This window comes from Condylostylus longicornis, unplaced genomic scaffold, assembly GCF_029603195.1.
Source record: "Condylostylus longicornis isolate FDR11 unplaced genomic scaffold, ASM2960319v2 ptg000081l, whole genome shotgun sequence".
NCBI lineage: Eukaryota > Metazoa > Arthropoda > Insecta > Diptera > Dolichopodidae > Condylostylus > Condylostylus longicornis.
Window position 1 is genome coordinate 3,928,007 of NW_026578049.1, and position 25,023 is coordinate 3,953,029.

The following is a 25,023-nucleotide window of genomic DNA, read 5'->3' on the forward strand; positions in this document are numbered from 1 at the left end:
ATGCAGTCTTTGAAATAAAGCAAAAATTAATATAAAGTGGGGTTAATATAATGCTCGATTTTAAGGGTTAATTGTGTGAGTTAAGAAAAATGATTATATTTTTTAATGTCATGGAATTTACCGTTTGCTTTTTGCGTTTATAGAAATTTGAAAAAGCTTGCGGTTTCGGAAATATAAGGTGTCAAAAATTCAAATTTTACAAAATTCAAGAGGCCATAACTTGAGAGGGGGTGGAGATGGGAAAAAATTTTCTTCTAACGAAATAAACTATTTGTTAATGTCTAAAAGCTCCTAAAATTTCAGGCTCTTACAGGCTGGGGTCTAGAAGAAAAACGACATAAAAACTTTTGGAAAAAAAGGACTTTAGATAACGGTAAATTTGAACGGCCATTTTGTTTTTCTAAAGTTTAACTATAGTATACTGCGCTAGGGGAAGTAAGCCGCTGCCTTTCTGCGTTTGCAGAATTTCAAAAATGCTTATGATTTCTTTGCAGCAAATAGTTAAAAAAAGCCATTTTTAGGGTTTTGGGGGGGTATAGCTTCTAGAGGGGGGGAGATAGGTAAAAATTTTGTTCTACGGAAATAAGTTTCTAGTAAAGATCTATGCACATACAAAATTTCAGCTTTCTCTCTTCAAGGGTGTAAAAGTTTTGTAAACAAAAAAAGTGTCCACGGACGGACGGACGGACGGACGGACGGACGGACGGACGGACTGACGGACGGACGGACGGACGGACGGACGGACGGACGGACAGAGTGAAACTAATAAGCACTTTTTTCAAAAAATTTTTGGAAAAGTGCTAAAAATTATTTAGAATAAAGCATTTTGGATTATAAAATTGGCAACATAAAAGGGAAAATTTTATTTTAAAATTTAATGAATATGGTCGAAATTTGAGGAATTCGGCCATATATTTGTTGAAATTTAGCTTACACCTAAGAATTTAGTATATGATTACCTGTAACTTCAATATGTAAGGCGTTAATGTGCAATAACATAACATGCACTTTTTACATAAATAAGTTAATTAGGAAGCAGGAACAGTATTAATATGATCTGATTAATGAAAGAATTGATTAAAAATTTAATCTAAATATTCAAAATTTTAAATTTTTAATCCAAACATCGAGAAAAAGTAATTTTATGAAAGATTAGATCGAAACTACAAATTTCGGTTAGGGCAATTTCTTCAATTATTCAAGTTTTTAAAAAATTATTCCAAAGCAAACCAATTTTTAGAACTTTTCCGAAAAAAATTTTGAAAAAAAAGTGCTTATTAGTTTCATTTCAAATTTTACGAACGCAACAATATAGTGGATGGCTTCTTCTAAAACGGCTCTTCGACACTAATAAATAATTCATTAGAAGAAAAATTTTTCCCATCTCCAACGCATCTCACTTTATATTTGCGAAACGGCAAGCTTTTTCAAATTTCTATAAACACAAAAAGCTAACGGTAAATTCCAGGCCATTAAAAACTATAATTATTTTTCTTAACTGACGTAATTAACCTTTAAAACCGTGCATTATGTTAAAACCTCTCTTTAAATTTTTTTTTTGCTTTATTTCAAAGACTGCATAAATCATTCATCCTAAATGTATGCAATCCTAGAAATAGTTTCGTTTATGAATGAAAATAATTTTAATAGTGTGGTTAGAGTACATAGATTGTTTTTAAAAGAAGTATTTTCATTTGTTGAAGGGAAAAGTGTTACGACCAAACCTAAATTGGTTTGACCTAACTTTATTTAAGTTAATTTTTATTATTTTTCTAATTATTAAAATATTAATGAGAAACGGTAATGTCCTAGTACAAAATACGACACGTTTAATATATTTAAATACGCCTTTATTTAAATACGGTTTACTTATATTTAAGAAACATATTAAAAAAAAAGTGAAAGTCAAAGTTAATTAAATTTCGTCAGAGTATATCAAAAGTTCTGCCTTCAAGTATAATGCACGTGTCATATGTAATTTTCTTCAATTTAATAAAACCAATAAATTTTCAAAATTAGATCTAATAAATTTACATGTACTTAAGTAGAATAAGTTTTCTTGTAAATATTTTCAAATTAATTTAATATTCCTTCACCATTTTTACGATTCTATGCATAACTATACGAATGTTACATACTAGGTATGAATTAAGAGACATGTACATATATAACTTCCTTCAATTACTAATTTTTATTTTTGAAAAATCTTTTTAATTTACTTCCATATCGTTCCATTACACATTGTAATGGTTAAATTTCCTTAATATTAATGTTATTTGTAATTAATAATAATCACTTACATTATTAGAATTATCTATAATTAAACCAACATCCTTTTTAATTTTTTGTATTTTATTCATATTATTCTTGAATACAAATATTTTTTTTTTAATATAACATGTACATTATATATGCATGTGTATGTAAAGAGATCCTTTTTCATTTTACTTGGCTATTGTATTAATTTTTTTTAAGGAATTTCCGAAATGAAAAAAAAAAAAACTCCAAGAAAAAAATCGAAAAATTTCATTATTCTCATACTCTAATTTCCTTTTCACAAAAAAATAATTTCATTGAAAATAATATTATTTGTAATTTGGGTTAATTAGAAAAATAAACATCAAAATTAATTTTTATTAAATTCATTAATTTTTGAGACATTACAATCAAAAATAATCATAGAGAATATTTTATTATTAGAACGACCTCATCATTATTATTCAAGAAACAACATCAAAATTGCTTATTGAATTGTGGGTAATAAAATTTTACCGAAAAAAAAATGTCATATTCTTAGTTGGATTTCTAGTTTTAATATTTACAATTTTATATAATTTACGATATAATTATTATTATTAAATTACTGAAAATATCATGATTTTCCGTATTATTTAAAATATTATTGATTATATAAAAGGGATTTTAGATTTTGTTAATTAACGCTCCACAAACGGCTTGCCTTAACACATAAGCGGCTGTGCTAAAAATCTCATCAAAAAATTTCCTATATTTTAATAAAATAATTATTATATATCCCAATACTATATCTCAGCTTAATAATATTACTGACAATTCAGATTACTGGGAATCTGATCTTAATTTAATAATAATATTAAGATTATTTAGAGTTACACGCTTACTATTAATTTAATTTAAAAGAACGCTGCTTTTAGTCCTTTTGAACTTGGTAATGTATGCAGTTTAATAATTATAAATATTTTAGTTAGAATCTATGAATAATTTTGAAGATTATTATATTGTATGACCCTTGTGTATATTATACTTTTAAATATAGGTACTCTAGTATTTTCGCTATATTATAGAATATAAAACAGAAAAAGATAGGCATATAGCAATATTTTTAAGCATTATTAATATTATTTTAAATTGCTTCCATTACAATAGAAAATTTGAGCAATTAACAATTTAGAAATACCTATTTTTTTTTTAAGGGAAAGAGAACAAAAAGCTGGAAAAAAACTTTTTTTTTTTTTCAAATTTCTTAAACCACCAAAAATAGAAAACTCAGCCAATTTAAATGAACCAGTTAATTTGCCTTTTGTTTGCATAATTTAATGCTGTAAATAATTCTAATAGTCCACAAAAAATAATAAAAAAAAAAATAAAGTTAAAACAATTAAAAAATGAAGAAACCTAATCACCATGAATATAAAAAAAAAGAAATATGAAATCATTACGAATTATGTAAAAAGTTTATAATAAATCCAAAAATTTTAATTTATTTTCTTACGCCATTACATTCAATGGCTCGAAAAACGATTGCTTCTAGCACCACTGAGAGAATTATGCTTGTTTGTTTACAAGCTTATTCTCGTCCAAAAATGTAAGCTTCTTATAATTCTTGCTTCCTTACTGTTCAATGACTGTTAATTGAATGAATTCAAATGGAATAGAAAATTCAAATTAGAATTTAATAAGCTAAAGTTATATTTTAAAACACCCTTAAATTTAAAATACTAAGAAATATTTTGTATCTATTCTTGGTGTTTTATTTATGTTTATTCCATTTCTCGAATAAATTAGACAAATAGGTAAGCTTTGCAATTAAAAATAAATTATTGTTATTAAATAATTTTAGAGAAAATTTTATATTGGATTCGAAAAGCGTTGATTTCATTTTAAATTCAAAGAATAAATTTTTAACACTCTTGAAATCTAATTTACATACCTAAGTTAACATTAGGCTCATAAGCCTTCTTAAAAATTATTTAACAACTCTTAAAATGAGCAATAGTTTAATATTTAATTTGTAATCAATTTTTTCCGAAAATATTATTACTTTCCTAATAATATCTATTAAGAGCTAAATAATCTGCGCTCGGTCAAAAAAACAAAATAATTACTTTCAAAATTCCAATTTTTTAAGCCTACTTTTTACCTCACTTAAAAAAAAACTAAAATCTATTAATTAAACCCATTACAATGAGTAAACCTTGTATAAAAAAAAAAAAAAAAACATTATTACACTTAACCCTCATATAATATTCATTTCAGTACAACGTTTACCATCAACGTTTCTATTTCACAGTTAATGAAGGAAAAATTTACGAATCATCTGCAAATTATCTTTTCACTCTTTAAATAATATGGTACACAATTATTATATATGTATGTATGTACATTTTCTTAGATTCATTTATAATTAAAGGGAAACAAATAAAAAGGATATAATGATTTTATTTTCACACATAATTAACTAAAAGAAAACATTCACACACACACACACCCGAACAGACATAGCTAAGAAATAAGAAATACAAGGAAGAATAAAATATTTAAGCGGCTAAAAGTATGCGAAAACAAAAGTAAGAAAATAAAATGAAAAAAAAAATCAAAATAAAACAATTGAAAATTGCTTAGAACTTCAAAATATTTCTGAATGAATTCACATATAGATTCATGTACATACATACACACATTTATAAAAAACAAATTAGTAAAACAATATCGAAAATAAAAGAAAAAGTATGAAAGGATAATGTTAAAGTGCTTTATGTTCGTTCAGGGGATAATATAGATTATTTAAAAAAAAAAAATTAAAAACAAAAGTATATAACAAACAAGAAGTTATAACACACGTATTCTAGTGTATATAAGAGTTAGTATATAGATACATACACACAAACACTACAAATAAACATTGAAATGGAAAAAAATATGTTTAACTTTTTTTCTATCTTTCAATAAATTGAAAATTTAGAAAAACAAACGGAAATATACTTAAAAAATTTATTGGTACTTATCTACTCCTTTAGAGCGCCAGACACCTAGAATTTCTTTTAAATAAATCAATATGTTTTATTAACATACTAATGCCGAAATTTGGTAAAATGGCAAAACAATAAAAATAAAAGTAAGGTTATGTATTTTAAGAAAAATTCTACCTTTGTACATAAAAATTATTTTTCAAATTGAAGAGTGCAAAGCCATAGAAATAAGGTTAGGTTTATGTTGACACGGATATCCTAGGATACACTTCAGTAAAGTAGGCCCATTATAATGCCGCTGGATCTTCATATCCCTACGCTTAAGTAAATTAGCCTGAGTCTGTTATAAACCAGTTTAGGTTCCGGACATTTACATACGCCAAATCCGATACTCGAAAAAAGAAATGCGACCACAAGGAATCACTGCCTTGCTCAATTGTAGGTATATGAGATGAGAATATTTCCATACATACATAGATGCAACAAGATCACTTAAAATATAACAATATTCTATATAATATTAACATTTTGCGATATAAAAAAATTCACATTAAAATCTTTTGAATATTAACACTTTATTTTTGATATTTTTAAATTTGACTAAAAAACCTATTAAAAATTATACCAAGAACAAAGAGGAAGTGAAATGCTTTGAATAAACCCTTAAGTTATTTACAAACTTTTCTTTCTTATTTTTATAACTTACTTTTATATAACAGTTTTATATTTTTTTTTCTGTTTTTTTTTTTGGGAATTTCCTTTCTTTTTCCCTATTTTAATTCAATGATTACTTACATCGAGTGAACAATAACCGTTTTCTTAATAATGGTCCTGCTTTTTTTCTTCCTCTGAATTGTTATCCGTTTCTATGTGTTTTTCATTTTTTGTTATCCCTTTTATTAAACAATATAGTATTTTATGTCCTTTTTATGTTCTTCTGTTATATAGTTTCACATTTCTTCTTTATATGTAAGTTCAAAATAGTTCAAAGGATCTTATAAAGTAAAAGGAAAATAATATATATATATATATATATATATATATATATATACATATATAAATTCAATGACCTTTTTTCACTTCAAATATTACAGCAGTAGCAAAGAACTACTGTATAGAAGAAAAAAAAATTTATCATTTCATTTTCTTTTTGGAAAACAAACATTATTACTTTATTTGTCTAAAATAAATTTTATTTTTATATTCATACTTACATACATACAAACAAATAAGAATTTATGTAAATGTTTATGTTTATATGGAAGAAAACAAAACATAAAAAATGTACTTTTCAACTATATTTTTAGATGTTCATGAAAAAGTCAATATTAAATAAGATAAAAAAAAAAAAGATAATTGATGTGCAATTTTAGTTTTTTTAAGAAAAACAAACCAACCACAATAATGTGGTTAAAAAAATTGTTTTTTTTTTTTTTGAATTTTACACAATTTAAATTGTTATTTCACTTTGAATAGTTGACTTCAAAAAATTGTTCAAAATTAATGTTTTAAAGAAAAATTATAAAATTTTTAAATTATGAGCTTCTTGACTGCAAGAGTTTATTAGTGGTTTATTTGCAATCATATTTCTTGTATAGTCTTGCAGTTGACATAAGTTTTATTGCTCTTGCTAAAAACCTGCTTTCTTGCAGGACGAATGAAACATGTGCCATTTAAACGTTGATAAAAATCGTCGTGTTAATATAGTTATTATACAAGTTTTCTGTTAAATCTTATTGTATACATTACATTTGTTAAAGCTCAAAGTCCGAACTTTTCTTTGTAATTAATTAAATTATTTTTCATAAAAAAACCAAAATGAAGAGATAGAAATATATTTTTTGACTATGGTTAGATTCGCAGTTTTCACTGCGAGAGAACTAATAGAGAAGTGTTGCCAACAAAATCTGGTTTAAAAAATGTGACCCTATATTACATTTCGATAATTAGTTCTTCACTAAATGAGGTTATGAATAAAAGCAGAAAAAATTTTATACTGTCGATTTGGCAAAAGGTCTTATACAAATCTACCAACAAAAACTTAATACTTTTTGCAACAAAATACAAAAGCGTGGTGCCATTGCAGATCTCTGTTAAAACTGCTAACACTAATTCAACCTATGCTTCTCTAAAAAACTAAAAATAAAATAATGAAAAGTAAAAAGAGTAAATGTTGGTAATATGGAAAACTCAACCAAAATAAAAACACAAAAGTAGTTTGAAATTGCTCAATTTAAATTTCATTTGGGCCAAGTATAAATTTTTGTAATAATAATTAAATTAATAATCGTAATAATTTCAATAATTTTCATTAAAATTTACAAATATATCAGCTACGTCTAATAGCTTATTTTTAGTATATGTTCTGCCAAAGAAAGGAGGCCTAAATACACCTTCTGGGGGAATGTGATGCTTTCGCTCGTAGGAGAAGGAAAATATTGTGAAAATACTCTCACGACGGCGGATTTGGGGGTCTCTCAAGGTGCTTGAGTTTGTCAGGAGGGTGGATCTCGGGCGGGTGCTATACGGCACAATAGAACCTCCCGTATTGTGCCTCCCACACTCAAATGGGAGGCACAATAGAATTATACGTGGTGGTGGTGCACTGTTACCCCTCTTGTACAAATCAGCAAATCAATGTCTAATAACTTTATAAAAATATTATATAATTCTTAAAAATTTAAAAAAAATTATACTAACTAAATTTGAATTTGCAAAATAAGGGAAAAAAATCTACCAAAACCACGTTATTCCTGATTTTATTTGAGACCACCAAAATATGCTATAATGTCCCGTATAATGGAATCATTTTAATTTTTTAAACTTTCCAAAAAAAAAAATAAATTTTCCTCTCTAACAAATCAAAATTTATTAAAATATTTTTCGAAATATAAAAGAATAAAAAAAAACTAAAAGAAAACTTTTCACTTCATCAAAGTTTTCCAATCCTCAGAATAAACATTAGGTCAGAGTAAAAATATATAAAGTCTTAATAAAATTGAAATACTCAAAAAATTATTTATACGAAAAATAAGAAAAAAAAACTACATTAAAAATAAAGTTGAAAATGTCGCCTAAAAAAATTATTTTTTGTTTTTTTTTTTTTTTATTAAAACAAAATTTTTATATTAAACTTTATGTCACTCGACATACGCAAATTACGTTAGAAACCATTAAAAAGAAAATGCGCTTCAGTCTTAAGACAAAAATTTATGAATGAAAAATGTTAAATTTAAAGTTTTTAAAGGTTAAGTAAAAAACATATTTGGCCAAATTTCACATTTGATATAAGAATTTAGGGTTTTATTTAAGGAATCCCAAGCAATTGGTATATCTGATTTTGGTAGTAAAAACTTGTTTATGACTCAAATTTGCTCTATTATAGCAAATCTTTTGCTACGAGGATTTCTTGCCGTCTGAATGTATGAAAGGTATGACTTTTAGGATATCAAATATACCCTCAATGTTCTTAAGTTTTCAAACTCTGATTTCAAATTCAATAATTTCAATTCGATTGCGTCTTGGAACCAACTTTTTGGATGCAAAGTATTTATATTTTCAATTCTTAAATCTATTCTAGTTCAACATTGCTCAACTTGAAAATACCGATTAAACGTTTTATCTAAGAAAGTGGTCCTTATTAATTTTCTTTCATGTCTCTCATGTATACATACATATATATTTCGCGCCTTGTATTTTCAGCAAAAGATATAGTTCTGTTATGTAAGATAGGACTGGGAACGAAAATTTTTGAATTCGCAGTGCAACTTAAAATTTGTAATAAAATGTAACGTGGCATTTTCGTAGCTTCCGAATGCAATATCATTTTGATAGAGGAGTTAGAATATGGCGATTTTAAGAATAAGTGCATTTTATATACCTGAACACTAAGGAACAGATTGCCTCAAAAATAATGCTTATATTAATTATGTAAATTAGTTGTTTCGTAAAGAATTCTGCTACACCCTAAATTCATTGGCAAATTTTTTCCAAACTGTCACCAAATATCCGTACTTCACTACAATAAGCAATATCTTCTTCACTCTCTCGTTTTGTACTCACAACAATATATATGTACATATATTCAATCATATTGAAAATAATTGCAATGTTCGATATAAACGTGAAGTCCAACCTCATACGTTGTATGTTGTAACTGCCTAAAAGACAACCTTTTGTGTTAGAAGAAAGAAAAAAAAAAGAGTTTTCAAGACATTAAACTTTTATTTTTATTTTTTATTGTGTTTTTAGATAAACCCTACTTTTTTAAAACATATTTTTTTTATATGTGTGCATGTTTGTATATTTATATATACATATATATATGTATTTATACATATAATATAAGTACATGATTTGGTACATAAAATGCATAAACTTGTATACAAAGCAAAAGCACAAGAAAAAAAGTTCAAAAATATTTTCTTTTTCTTTTTACCCTCTACTGATTTAAAAGTTTTGATAATCCTTGGAGATTTAATTCGGTATTTTCGCCCTTATCCTTATAATTTTATTTACGTATTCCTTCCGTTCTTGTTGTTGTTTTTGTTTATTTTTTTTTTATATACGAATAAATTTGTCTGTAAATTCTCATGAAATAGGAATGATATTAAATGTTTTACTTTTCTCTTATTTTGCTCTTCTTCATGACATTTCTATAATATGCAAGTATGTATGTATACATGATATATGTGCGAATATATGTGTATAAATAAAAAATAAAAAATAAATTTGTCATATTTATATTAATAATAATATTATGTTATAAACAAGGACACATAAGTACATACATCTGTGTGTGGTATACGTACGTATATAACCAGTACAGTTAATATGAAAGTTTGCTATGCACAATACACGTCATAATAAACAAACAAACTTTATCTTATAAAATTACGTGATAGTAGTTGTAATGTTGTTAGAGTATACATACATATACACATATGTACTTCATCTTATAAATTCGATCAATTGAAATTTTATTATCAATTGATTCCAAATCTTATTAAATTTTGGGGTAAACAATATCGTTAACTATATTTTAAAGGTCTGCAACGAATCCGTTGATAAAATTAATTTTGACTTGGGAACGGTGTCTGAACGTATGTTAGACAGAAGTGTTTTGCACGCCATCATATCAGGTGCTTGCAATTCATTCTTGAAAACTAATAACACTGTTAATTGTGCTGCCATCTAGACGTTAAGGTATTACCTCCTGAGGCGATACTTGGTTACCTTCGGGGTAGTAAGGGATTATTTTAACAAACTCAATAACTTGCATAGGAAAAACTCGGGCTACGTTTCTATGCGTAATGGTGTATGTTAAGGTAGAGTGTAATAAAAACGTCGACACTGTAATGTAGAATGGGGCTAATGCACTCTGTCTGAAATCAAAATTCTTTTGTGGAATCTCCAAATTAAATTTGAATTTTAATGAATTCAAAACAAAAATAGAAATATTTAGAAGAAACCGTAGAATTTTTTTTGAAAAACTGGGAAAGCATCCGTGAATTATAATCAGTGACCAACCTGATAAATCTAAATCAACCTCAATTTATGAGCAATATTAGATGTAAATTTGAAAATTCTGTAATATCCATTTTTCTAAAGTAAAGATTAGTTCAAACTTAAGTCAAAATTTTTCAACTTTCTCTAGTTTTATTTACTATGAAATTATAATGAAAACTATAAAAAAAAATTCCTCCATACTTCCATTTTTCCATGTGTACTGCACGTACACATTCAAATTCAAATATTTTTATTAAATTTATTATAAATATAATTAAATTATAAAAATAATATTATTAAATAACTTTATGGTAAATTCTAATAAATCAAAGCTAATATAACAGATATTAAATCATGCTAAATAATTTAATCGGTGTTTAATCATATGTGAATTTATTGGCATTGTTGACATTGGCATAAAAATTTCAATATACTTTTATATATAATTTCAATATACAAATAGCACAACTGTACATACACACGTAAATGCATATACAATATGAACACTTATAATGGGTATACATGGAGTTGCGTGTAGTAGAACAACGTGCATTTCAAAGAAATAACAAAAAGTATGTACACCTATGAATAGAGTCAAAGTCTTGTTTGTCGCTAAAGGCACCATATTATAATGTTATTGTATTTAAGTATGTATAATGTAAAAGGAATAAAATGTGTAAAGAAAAACAAGTAGTGTGAAAATTTTTTACTACATTTTCTCCTCTTTTTTTTTAAATTTCGTAAAAGTCACAATAAAATATAAAATTTTTTAAAATTCTTTTTCTTTTTGAATCGTATACTGAATGACAATACTGTAAGTAAAAGATTAAAACGAAACTACCAAAAATAAAAGTGGTACGCCATGCCTTACGTTTCCGTTTGTAATACAAAACGTATCCTTTATCTTCCAGTTGAAATTTAAGGAATTCAAAATTAAGACAAATTACAGTGAAACTCGATTTCTATCTTTAATCTATAATATTAACTGTATGACATAGTTATAAAGCAGTTTCTAGATTCTAGACCAATTTTAATCCTAAGCAGTTTCTAGATTCCAGACCAATTTTAATTCAATAGAGTTAAAAAATATGAATTCTTTATAAACTAACTTGCTTCCAACTCATATCATAATTAGATAGTGTATGATGTAGCGCGAAATGTTTACATAATAATTGCGTTAATAAAACTCACTACTCCGGGGAAATTGAATTTAGTTAGTATAATGTATATTAAACGTTGTTTTGTAGATGAAGTAAATTTAACTTAAATTTATTTGCCAAAGATTTATTTTTGACATAAGAAAACAAAGCAATTTACCGGAATTAACGCGCGTCATACGCTTGATGTATTGTCTACTCATATAAAATGAACTTCTAACAACACTATAGCCTATATAGAAAGGTAAATAATGTACCTCTAGTATAGTACCTCTAGTATTACTCGTAGCAATATATATACTCTAGTAGAAAACATAATAAATTGTCACATATTTTAGTTTATACAATAAGTTTTTATCTGTATATAAGAAAAATTACATAATACTTACTAGCTTTTCATATAAATTCATTCCTATAGAGAGTTAACACTATTCTCTACAAATATTACAAATATTAAAATATTCAGATTGAATCCACTAAAAATGTCTCTGTAATGACTGAAATAATCAATTTTTCGATAAAATAATTTTTGCACAATTTGCAGGAGGAAATTTGGCGTTATTCGGACAAATTGACAATTTAGTAGTATTCTTTATTTTTTCATTATATTTTTCAATATTTGACATCAACTCTTTGATTAGCTAAATTAATAGTTTGTTAGACATGTTGATTATCTAAATAAATAACAAAATGCAATTTATAATTGAGAAAATTTTCGAGAATTCCACTATAAATACTCGAATTGTTCTTTGAAAATTTTATAAATTAAGTTAGTCTAGAAATCAATTTAGAATCTTACTTTTTAGTTCAAACCTAACTGAACTGTTTACTCGCTATCTTATGAAGGAGTCCTTTATTTACTCTTGAAATATTTTTCTGGACTTTCTTTTCATTGTTTTTATTTTGTGTTTTTTTCTTTATTTTTTGTTTTCACATATTTATTTTTAGTTCAACTTATGTTTGGTGTAGATTGTCATAAAAAGTGATTTTCGATTTTTATGAAAATTGAAAACTAAAACAGAAATTTATTTTTGTTTTTCTTTTACACAGAAAAAAAAAAATAAATTATTTATTTTTCTTAAAGTTATTTTCGAATTTTCTTTTATTTTCCCCTTATGGATCAAATCAATTGGCTTTATTTTTTAGGTCAAAACATTTTGCCAAATGCGAATAAATAAACGATAAAAGAAATAAAAAAATAAAATAAACAAAATATTTAAAGAAAAGGAAAGAAAATTTTTTTATTGGAATCAAATACAAGAATTTAAATGGAGCAATTTTTTTCTTTATCAATTGTAACAGAGTAATTTTTTATTGAAACTTTTTAAATGTTTTAAACGAAATGCAATTTACACCTTATATTATTACGAAGTAAAGCATATAAGATGCTTACAAAATTTTAAACAATTTAAGGACTCATTGTATACCTTTGAAAAATTGGTCTGAAGTATGTTGCATTTTGAATCCAGTTATGGGTCTTAACTTGATGTTGAAACCATACACTATAATATTTAAATGCTACATATTTTAGAGCCTTTCATTAACATTTTTCCAGTTACAAAACTACGTTCTCCATTTAAATGCTTTAAATGTAGTAAACTCTTAAGTACCTCGCAGATTTTTACAAATTTCATGTCAATATGGTCGAACATTAAATTTAATTCTTAAGAAATTGTAAACCGACGGACCATTGTGACAATTTTTAAAACTTAATATTTTTAAAATTGAGCAACATTTTGAATGAGTGAATGAACTTTTGTTTAAAAATAAATATTAAATTTATTTTATGAAATTATCCAGAACTTATCAATAATTTTTTTTTTCTTTTCTCTTTATTCTTTTTTTAACATTTCATGAAATTGAAAAGTTTAATTCCCTAAGTATTAATAAAAAAAAATGTCGATATTAATATTTTTGTTTTTTTTTTATTTTTTATTGTTTTATTAGTTAATATTTTAAATTTTTCACAAAATCAACAAAAAGATTTTATTTTGTTCTTCTTTAAAAATTATCGTTTAAGAATGCTTAAGTCTTAAATTCTTGGACTGAAATTCAAGTACTAGGCATAGTGAAAATTATATCTTAAATTATAATACTCAAAATTATTTAATGAGGTCATTTAACTGAATTATAATTTATTTTGAAGGGTGACGAGCGGGAGGAGGGGAGGGGCGGCTTGGTATTGTTTTAGTAAAATATTATTTCATTTTATAATAATTATTGAGGATTATTCCAATTATCTTAATTAGAACCAAAAAAAAAATAATCTTAAATTTTTAAACGGAGCAATTTTAATGCTGTCCCTAATAATTAGTGTAATTTGCAAATAAAACTGTTATACAATTCAAAATTACGAAATTATTATAATTCTTATAATAAGTGGCTATTTTAATTTATAAGTACGCATTTCTTAAAACTGATATTAAATCAGTATCATGATAAAATAATCTGATCTTGTTCATAATTGTGCCTAAATGAGGCGCATTTCGTTTAAGAAATTATTTAAAAGAACAAGTTCTGGGTGTTTTCAGTTATATTAGTCAAAATTCTGTATTTTTTGATATAAAATTATTTTCTCATTCAGTATTAAAGTCCTAGATTATCTAAATTTTCATAATAAACTTGAATATGAAGTAATAGGCTAATTATCATTAATAAAACACATTTTTATACCATAATACAAAAAAGAATGTTATTAAAATTATTTAAAATTAATATTAGAATTTACAAATTTCGAAAAGTAATAAAAATAAATAAGCAATTTAATATTTTATAACGCTTACAATCTAAATAAATAAAATTTTAATTTATTTTCAACACTAAATATCCTAAATCCTAAAACTTAATTATGTTTTTTTTATTCAAAAATCGAGTATTTCTTACAAAAGCGATTTTTTTTAAAATTTAAATTAAATTTTTTTTTTACTTAAAAATATAATGAATATTTTATAATATTATTACAATAAGCTTTACTTGTATCACCTAATAGTTATTTTTACAATATGCAATTTGTATACTAAATTGAGGACATATTAAGGACAATAATACATACAAATTTGGTACAGACAATTATTCCAAAATAATTTGAATTTTTTTATTAAAATTTAATAGAAATTCAATTACTCGGTTGATTATAATTAAAATATTTGTTCATTATTATATGAACACTGCCCTGGTTAGTAAATTGCCACCGCTTAGACAGAGCGATTATAATTCATTTTCATTTAATGAATTTCAGAAAAATGTTAAGAGTTTATATGAAGGGAAAAAATTTTCACTGTCAACACCAAGGAGTGTCATCATGGGATGGTGTTTTTTTTCATCACACACAGCAAAATTGACCGCATACTAACCAGGGCAGTGACATGAATTAAAATTTTGTAAAGCAGTTGCATTAAAATTATACAAATTCAAGGTAGATTTACAATATTTAAAAAAAAAAGGATTAGAAAACCCTAGATACTATTAAGTGATATCTTCTCTTAGTGCATAGAACTGTGAAGTAATGTGTTAACTACAGAATGTATCAAATTTTTCTTTATTTTGAGTATTTAAATTAATCCGATTGACATTTAAATCAATCCAATTATATATGAAATTAAAAATAATAAATGTGGAACTTTAACAATTTAAACAATTTAGACTTCCAAAATGCAGTAATACGGTATTAATACACAATTCAGGTTATAATTATGAATTGCTAATTTGTGTATTAATATGGTAATACTGCATTTTGGACGTCAAAGAGACTTTAAATGCAACTTAAAGGAGGAATTCCAAAATATAGCTTTTAATGCGATTTTTATTCAAATATAGTAACCATGTTTTAGATAATAGTAAATATCAAAAATTATAATTTGTGATCATAATGCAAAATTGTATTGTCAAAATAAATTTAAATTCAAATTTTAATTCACATATAATAATAGTTTATATGCAAAATTTCTTTTATTTCGTACTGCTCTGAAAATTTAATTTTGAAACTTAAATTTGCAATTTTTTCAATAACTTTTCAAAATTTCTATTAAAACATACTAAAATTTTAAAGGATAACAATACGTACACATTAATTTTTTTTTAAATTAACCCTAAAATTGTATTTACAAAAAAATTAATTAATAATAATAAAGATGAAGGTACTTAAAATTAATATTTAAACCATATTTTCCTAAAATTATTATAAAACTGAACTAGATTGAAAATATTTTGTCATTTAAATTATTTTTCAATTCTTACAATAAAAAATTTTTTAAATAATTTTAAAATATTTTCGAAAATTTGCTGAATTTATTATTATACATTACAATTACATAAACACTCATAAATAATTTTTTTTGTTTTCGACTATTCTTTGTGACTAAAATACACGTATACTTTATTTGTAAAATATTTTATCACCTTAAAAAAATTATTAAATTTCAGAATAAATTTTTAAATAAATTTTATAAGTGAATTATTGATGCTGGAGCAGATGTTGTAATTTTTCTACGTTTCTTTTGACTACCATTTGTTTTGCCACGTTTCTTTGGTGCCGGTGTACCAATTGCATTTTGTAATTCCTTTTTATATTCTTCAATATTTGTATTACTTTGCTAAAAATTAAAATAAAATTATATTAAAATTTAGTATAATAAATTTAATTAATAAAAAGAAAAAAAAATGGGATTAATGCAATTTAAAGAAAGGTGCGTACACCTCAAAAGTATCAAAAAGAGAAAATAGCAAGAAGAGACGCCCAAAATTAATTTATTCCTTTTATGCAACTTGAATTTCTGACGCCCTGAAATTTCTTCTTTATTTGTTCTCCAAATAAAATTTTGTTCTCAAAAAAATTTAATTGGTATGGGTTCCCTTCTCACTACAATAATATTTCTTTTCTAATAAAGAAACTTGCATAAGTTTTATACAAAATTAAAAATTTTAAGCCATCTTAAGTCAGAAAAAAATTTCATAATTCTTAAACATACTAAAAAATTCTATTTTAAAAAGGTTAATAAAAAATTTTTTCTTATAATTTTTAATTTTTTGCTGATGAAAAAAAAAAACTCTTTAAACTCTCAAGATTTTTAAAAGACTCTTTACGGTTAATTGTATAATATGATGGCACTTGATACAAAATTGAAGTTTAAGAGAGGAATAAAATCAAGAGAAAAACATTTCAGAATATTTTTCAGTTATCGTTTCCCATGCAATATTTTGCTTTTATTTTTGCCTGCCACCGTTTAATCACATACTTTCGCAGGATTAAATTTATATTGTTTGGGATAAAACTAAAAATCTGAAATTTTTTAATATTTCAGTAAAATTGAAAATAAAAAAATAATTTAGGATTATAAAATTAATTGAGTTAACCCCGAAGTAGTCGCGCAGCAGTATAATACTTAATTCATTCCCATAAAAATTTTTTATATGAGGTGTACCTTCACCTTGTTAATTCTTTAAAAAATTATACATCTAGCCCCTTCTTTGCCCGACAGTTTTACATAATATGGTCTAATTTCTCAATACTTTTAAACCTGACACAATCAGCCAAAATCTATATTAGATGAAACATTTGGATTCTTTCGAAATTTTGTTAATGTACTTCCATTAATACCATAGCAATACTTAAAAAAAAGTTTAAGGTAAAAGTAAAAAACGCAAATTTTTTTAATCCTAACCATTAAACTTAATTTTTTCGAAGCCAGTTTTTCTGAGTTAGGCAGTATTTATAATTAAAATCTTACACTTGTTCGAAAAATTTTTATATTATAAATGAAAATAGAAATTTATTCTAACTTTATGAAATTATTTACAGAACAAAAATTTAAGTATACAAACTTCTTAAATTTTGTATAAAGCCATAGAAATGAATAATGATTTTAAGGATATTGTAGATTTCGTTTTTAACTTGGTATTTTTTTTTGTGCTTTAAATCTAATAAAATTCATCGCCCTATTTTATATTTTCTTAAAATAATAATTTCCATATGGTGAACATTGTTTAATATTATAATGAATCTTTATATATATTTTTATATGTACCACCCTAATAATAATGAACTATAATGTAAAATATTAAATTGTTGTGTACAGTATGTTTGAAAAATAATAAAATTAAAAATTTAGAAGTTGAAATTTAAATCAAATATTTTATAGGAAATGCAAAATTCTTTAAAAGCTACTGGAAATTTTAGTAGGACAGAATATTTAAGGAACAAAGTGTTTGTGATTTTGTATAATTCTTTGGATATTCAAAGAATTTTAATGTTTCATTTGGCTTTAATGCCCAAAAGCTTATTGTAGACAATTAAAGTGAATTTTCTGATTTTCTAACAAAAATCTGTCCTTACAGAGTTGTTCATCTCCTTCAAGCGAAGAAATAATTTAAAAGATATTGAACATTAAACAAAAAATTTATAAAAAATTTAAAAAGCCTGCCACCATTTTATTAAAATTTCATTTTTGATTTTGTAAAATTAAGTCTCTGCATTCTCTTAAAGAGCACTCTGTTTTACTTCATCATAAAAACAGATAATTTTTTTTTCCTTAGATTTTTTATAACTTTTCGTACAGTCCTTTTTGAGAAAAATTTAAAAAATCATAAGCCAATTTTTATACCTATTTTTTATTATATTCTTAATCAACTTTCTAATATTAAAGAATAGAGTAGTGGTGAGTTTTTGTAGAATAATTTGAAGAAAAAAATTTATGATAATCTTCACTATATTTAAAAAATAATTAAAAAAATTCTTCTTCCCGTAATAAATTAATTTTTGGTTTTCAAGAAATATAAAAAATATGGGAAGAAAAACTTGAATAGAAAAAAACTATAAAACTTACATTTAACGCCACCTGTAAATCATCTTGGAAAATTTTCTGTAATCCACGGAAATTTCTTCCTAAAATTCGTCCAAATTCATATCTTGAAACCCGATATTTTTCTGTTGTAGTTGATGTAGAATTATCGACAGGTGCCTTAAAAAAAATCAAAATTCAAATCTTTTAATCAGAAAGTTTTATTAGTATTGTTTAAAAATTAAATTTTCTAACCCTAAAATAATATAATATTAATTTCTGACAATTTCTGTTGTATATTTTAAATTTAGCTATTAGAAATAGAATAATGAAAAAATAATTTTAATAGCCCCTAAGTATATGCAAATTTTAAATTTATATTGATACTCCTACAATAAATTACATCTATGTTATTGCCTATTTTATATGAGGCAGTTTAAAATAAATAGAAGAACTAAAATTGAAAACTTACTATTCATTTTCGAATTTCATTGATTAGAAGAATATGTGTGAACAGTGTTAATTTTAAGTATAAGGAGCAATTAAAAAATTAAATAAATTAATATTGAAACACCAATTGCAAAAGTTGGAATAATTTTAGATATAAAAAATACGAAAACACTCTTGAATTCTATAATGTTATAAATGGCTTTGCAAACTTATTCGAGGTACTTATATTCAAACTAGTTTTAAAAACCGCAATTGAACTAAATGTATGCCAAATAAATTTTTATAAATTTACGAAACGGCAATTTACTTTCTCAATACCTTAAACCAGCCGTCGGTAAAGTGCGGCATATTCAACTTTAAAATAGTACAATATTTTAATTAAAATCTTGTAATTTTCAATATAATACAGCACTATTTTAGTACTTTAGAGCCAAACTTATACTAAATGAATAAAAATTTTATTTCATATACTAAAAGTTTACTTACAAATGGATTGGGTGTCGTTGTTGTCGCCGTATCTGAAAAAGTATCCCTTACTATATCATTAACTTGATTTATTGTATTCCTTGTATCAACATATTGCTTAAAAGAACATTGTAAAATATAAAATATTAGTCTTTAAATATAAACCAATCGAAAAAATTTAACTTACATCTCCTACTAAATTTTTTAGGGCAACAAAAAATGTCCAAAAATTATGACCATTCTTCTTATAAGTTGGTATTATTACACGTTTTGTTTTTACCTGGGATTCTACTACTGCATCCATAAAGAAGAGTAATAGGACACAATATTTAAGAAATGACCACTTCATTCTGTAAAAAATATTAAAAAAATTGTAAAATTATATAAAATATTTAATTATTTTAGAGAACAATAAAATAAAATAATTTAGAAGAAATTGAAATTTTAGAGATTTGATTGCGCTTGCAAAATTTCTTTAAGATTTTTCAATTTACAACTAGAATCGCGAGAAAATTTTTCGCATTGGCCGTCGTATAGGTGTACAATTTAAAATTTAATAGGGAATTCTTTAAGTATATTATTATTAAACTCGTTTTATCGTAATTATAGTTAAATATAAATTAGAAAATCACTTTTTCTAGAAGGACTTCTGGTTTACAGTCTATATTTTTCACCTTATTTAAATCTTTCCAATTTTGTGTATATAATTTGCAACATGAACAATAACAAAAACGTGTATGTCCATAAATAATATTATAAGGTAAGAAAATTATAAAAAAAAAATAATATTGAAACTGAATAACTTAAAAGAAAACTTTTTTAAAAAAACAAACTGACCTTATGAGGACTAATTTTAATCCTATAAGATTACAACTTTTTAGTTTTTACATAAAGTTAAAATAATGTGTGTAAGTGTATGGGTACAAAATACATAAACAACAAAAAAAATGCATAAAATTGAATTAGTAATGAAGTTCAACTTGACCAGAATCATGAAACAGGACAATGTAGTAGAATTAATTCTATTTATACAGAAGAATAAGTTCTTTTTGTTTACTAGAGAGAGATTAAGCATTAAAATATTCCATATGCTTCTTAGTCATTCAAAAAAGTCTGTTTTTAAAGCATTTTATAAAATTTTATTTTATTTTATTAAAAATATTTATTCACATAATTTTCTTGACAGAGGTAAACACAAAACTTTACCCCATTTGGAGCGGAAGCTGTATATTCTTAAGAAATTCGTCTGTGAGTAAAACACTTGATTGGTTGGTTAGGACAAATGCGTCGTTTTGCTACCAATATCCCATGATCACTAGACCGTCATTAGGTGTACGATTACTGGACGCTTATCTAAGACAGCTGGTTCTTTGAAAGAATTTATCTTAAACTCTTTGGCACGTTACCAGTATGGTCCCACCCAGACTCGAACACTCTAGGCAGAGCAGTTTCGGGAGAGATAGTGAAAAATGGTCTCCTTCTTGTTGTAAAACACTTACCCATATGACACAAATTTGGGATCATGAGATAGGTTATTTACTAAGTAAATCCTTAATATTTAAAATACATACATATATATTTTATATATCGTCAATGCAAGATCAATGTAAAACAAAAATTTTAAATTTTTTTAAAAGCACTTTTAAAAATTTTATTTAGACATATTGAATTTTAGAATTTGGAATATTATAATTTTACGCAACTAGCTATATATTTGTTTCTAAAACATGTTTTTGAAAAGTAATAGTTTTTAAATATGTGGCTGCTTCCCGAACTCACGGTTTGAATTGATCTAATAACAATAGCCATCCTTGGCAGAAAGTAAACAATTTTCGAATGCTTAGTAGCACTTGCTTTCTTTTCGCTTTTAAGTTATCGCAGGAGCGGTTCATACTACAGACAGCTCCCTTCAAGTGGCTACAAACTCCTCATCAAATATACTCTTTAGGCCCTCATTGAGGTGTAGTGTATAAAAATACCTCAAAATATAATTCTTGTTGAAAATTTTTAATTTATGAATCTTGTATTTCTTACTTTAACTCAACAATATGCAATTGAAAATAATTTATTGCTTTAAAACAAAACTAAGTTATACAGTTAATTAAAAAATATATGGAATTTTTACCAAAAAAAAATCTCAATTTCCTTTTAATTGCAACTATATATAAAAGAAAAGGGAAATTCTATAAGGAAATCATATATTCATAAAATGAAAATTCAAATTAAATTACAAAAATTCAGTAAAATTTTTCATAGTTTCAATTTTCTTATTTTAATTTTTTTCTTTTGATTATTTTAATTTTTTCAACATCTTGGAAAAAAAAAGAACTTTGTTGCATATACCAGCACTCATTTTTAAACTTTCAATTTTATTCTATCTTCTTCTACTTCATCTTCATCTTCTTCATCTTCTTCTTGTTCATCATTATCTACTCTTTTTCTTACCAATTTCAACTTTTAATGATATTAGTTTAAAGTTATGTTTACAGGTTTTCATGATGCGCTTAACTTAATTTTTCTTGTATATTTTTCTTTATTATTTTTTTTTTTTTTGTTGTGATTTTCATTTTATTGCTGTTGATATTTTGTTGCTTTTTATTATGTTTCCTTTTTTTTTTTTACATATAGTTTTTCATTTCTTTTGACCAAGTAAAATTTCCTATTTTTCATTCCTATTTTTTGTTTACTTCCTTTTTTTTTTATTGAAAAAAATATAATGGAAAAAAAAAGAAATTGGAAAACTTTTGATCTCAATCTCAAGAAAGAAGGAAGGATATAGAAATATAAAGACAACAATTTCAAGGCAATTACTTGCAAAGTTTCTGTATATATAAAATATCCTTGAATTTAGAAATAAAAATAATAATAACAAGAAGAAGAAGAAGAATGATGAAGAGAAAAAAATTATTAGGGATTTGATTAGCTAATTAAATAAAAAATTAAAAAAGTTAAGAAGAAAATTATTTTCTGTTGCAGTTATTCAGTTTTTATCTTCTTATTTTTTTTTTTGTTCCAAAAAAAAAATAGTTGAAAAAATTACAATTTTTTTATTATATTTTAAATATATAGGTGATTTATTTATAAAATATAAGAGTGAAAACTGCAACATAATTATGTACAAATCTAATATAGAAATTAAAGTTTTAATAAATTCAATAAGTTTTTTTATAGAAAGAAAAATATTATTTTCCTCGGTTAAATTAAATTTGAGGTACATATCTAGTTTTTATTAATTTGGTTTCTTATTTTTCTAGCTTTAATAATGCATCATTTTCATAATATGAAAATAAAATTTTTAATAATTGAAAAATTTAAATTTACTTTTTCTGCATTTTGAATGAGGAAAATCTAGTTGAAATAAATTTTAATTAAATTTTAAAATATTCAAAATTTTATTAGAATTCTTAAATGGCACTGTTCTTTGGATTTATGCATACAAGAAAATTTAATAAAAGCCATGAAGAATTTCGAATAGTGAAGCAACAATTCGAACTTAATTTTAATTAAATCTGAACTGTATTTAAGCCTGGGAGTATTTTATGTATGCTTATGCTGTATGCTTACCTGGTGTTTCAGCACACATGAGAACGAGTTTCTGCATAGTAGTTAATCTTCTTTCTAATAGATAATGTCAATTGGAATTTGCTAAAGTTTAGATTTGGTATGATCCGCTTGGAAAAGTTTTACTGTGTATACTGTGAGAGGACACGTCTTTTTACTGTATATATCTGCAGTAGCATATGATCATGCCTTCTAACGTGTAGAATTTAATGCACTATACGAAAACTATGAGATAGCCATAGAAATAGAGATCGCGCTATGAATTTTAAGGTATCACAATGTGCCAGTTATATATCCTCTTCCAGTATAGACAAAATTTCAATACTAATTAAGCGATACCTTTTATCTTCTTTATTTTGCTTTTTCTAATGATATATCGCATTTCAATATAACTCAAAATATACTTTTTGTTTTTCTCGTTTTGTTTTTTTTTATTATTTAAATCACACATGTTGGCTTAAGCCGTCGTACTAAGAGTTATGTTACATAACTAATAAAAATAGAATCTAATATTACAAACATTTAATATAGTTTTTTTTGTTTCTTGTATAAAATTTATGCATTGAAATTATAGCTTAATAAACTATTCCGTGTGAAAATATTTCTAAAAAAAATAAAAATCTAATAATTTCGTGTGAAAATATTTCTAAAAAAATAAAAATCTAAAAAATAATTCTTTTCAGCAAATTGGTTTCCTAATGTAAAATAAAAAAAGAAAAAAGTAAAAACAAATTTTGTTTTTAAATATTTTTTGTAAAAGCAAGGAAAAATTATAACTTGGTTTAATTTTTCCTTTCTTAAAAATAGTGAGTCGAAAATTGATTGTCAAAGAATTAAGTTTGAATAAAAAAGTTTTTTTATTAAGCGAGAGAAAAAAAAAGAATATTAAATAATTTTTGAAAAAGTGGATATATAATTAAATTAAGTTTTATGTTTTTGTAATAATTAAAAAAAAAGAAATTAATAAATAAAAATAAAAAAAAAAATATAACAATTAATATTAAAATTGTTTTAATTAATCGAAGAAAAAGGAAATTAATTAATAAAAAGTAACAGGAACTTTTTTGTGATTTGTTAAAATAACAAATAATACAAAAGTGGCGCAGTCGGTAGGATACCGACACTGCTCCATATAATAAAACAAAAATAACAAATCGAAATACAGTTAAAAATAAAAAATAAAAAAATAAAAAACAGTTCGCGAAAACAATATTTTATTAACTTTGGAAAAAAAAAAAATAAATAAAATAAATAAGTAGTGAATTACAAAAAACTGTATTCGAGTTATTATCATTATTATAAAAAGTGAACAGTGTTACTTAAGTATTTATCGGTAAAAAGAAATAAATAACCTGTTACTTATACTTAATGAGCGATTCTGATTTAGACGGAATTGTATTAACACTTCAAAATATAAAAATACAAAATAATAATCATAAAATGGTACTCTCAGGCTTTACCTTAAGTGATGTGGTAAGGGAAGCCAGAAGTGTCCCAGAATTCACTGGTACTGGACACTACGAGGTATCCAGTTTCATCAACGAAGTGGAGTCTTTAACAGCGATGTTAACCGACGCAGAACACAAAAAATATGTACTGAGGATATTGCTCGGAAAAATCCAAGGGCAAGCGGCGATATCCATTAGGAGACTCAACGAGGCAACATGGGAACAAATAAAAGCACAGCTCATCAAATCATTTGGGGTACAAGAAACATACCTAAAATTGAAAGAAGAAGCAGAAAAAGTCCAATTCCGAACGGTAAGCCAAATTTATCACGATCTTAGTAATATATTAGACAAACTAAATTATAAGTACCAATTAGATACTCTAAAACCTATTGATTACAAACCGACGTGTAATGAAAGTAGTATATTG

At 24.6% G+C, this 25,023-nt stretch overlaps 1 protein-coding gene across 1 annotated transcript in view; it reads right to left on the reverse strand.

The window, feature by feature from the left end:
* Positions 1-16,103: 16,103 nt before the first annotated feature.
* The window catches only part of LOC129613152 (uncharacterized), a 34,431-nt gene continuing 25,511 nt past the window's right edge, over positions 16,104-25,023 (reverse strand). Inside the window, exons 2-5 of the mRNA XM_055527107.1 lie at positions 19,772-19,934; positions 19,606-19,701; positions 18,715-18,849; positions 16,104-16,485 (exon numbers count right to left, since the gene is read on the reverse strand). Of these exons, the coding sequence (XP_055383082.1) occupies positions 16,336-16,485; positions 18,715-18,849; positions 19,606-19,701; positions 19,772-19,933 (543 nt within the window). The 5' untranslated portion in view covers position 19,934 and the 3' untranslated portion in view covers positions 16,104-16,335. The remainder of the gene's footprint in view (positions 16,486-18,714; positions 18,850-19,605; positions 19,702-19,771; positions 19,935-25,023) is intronic.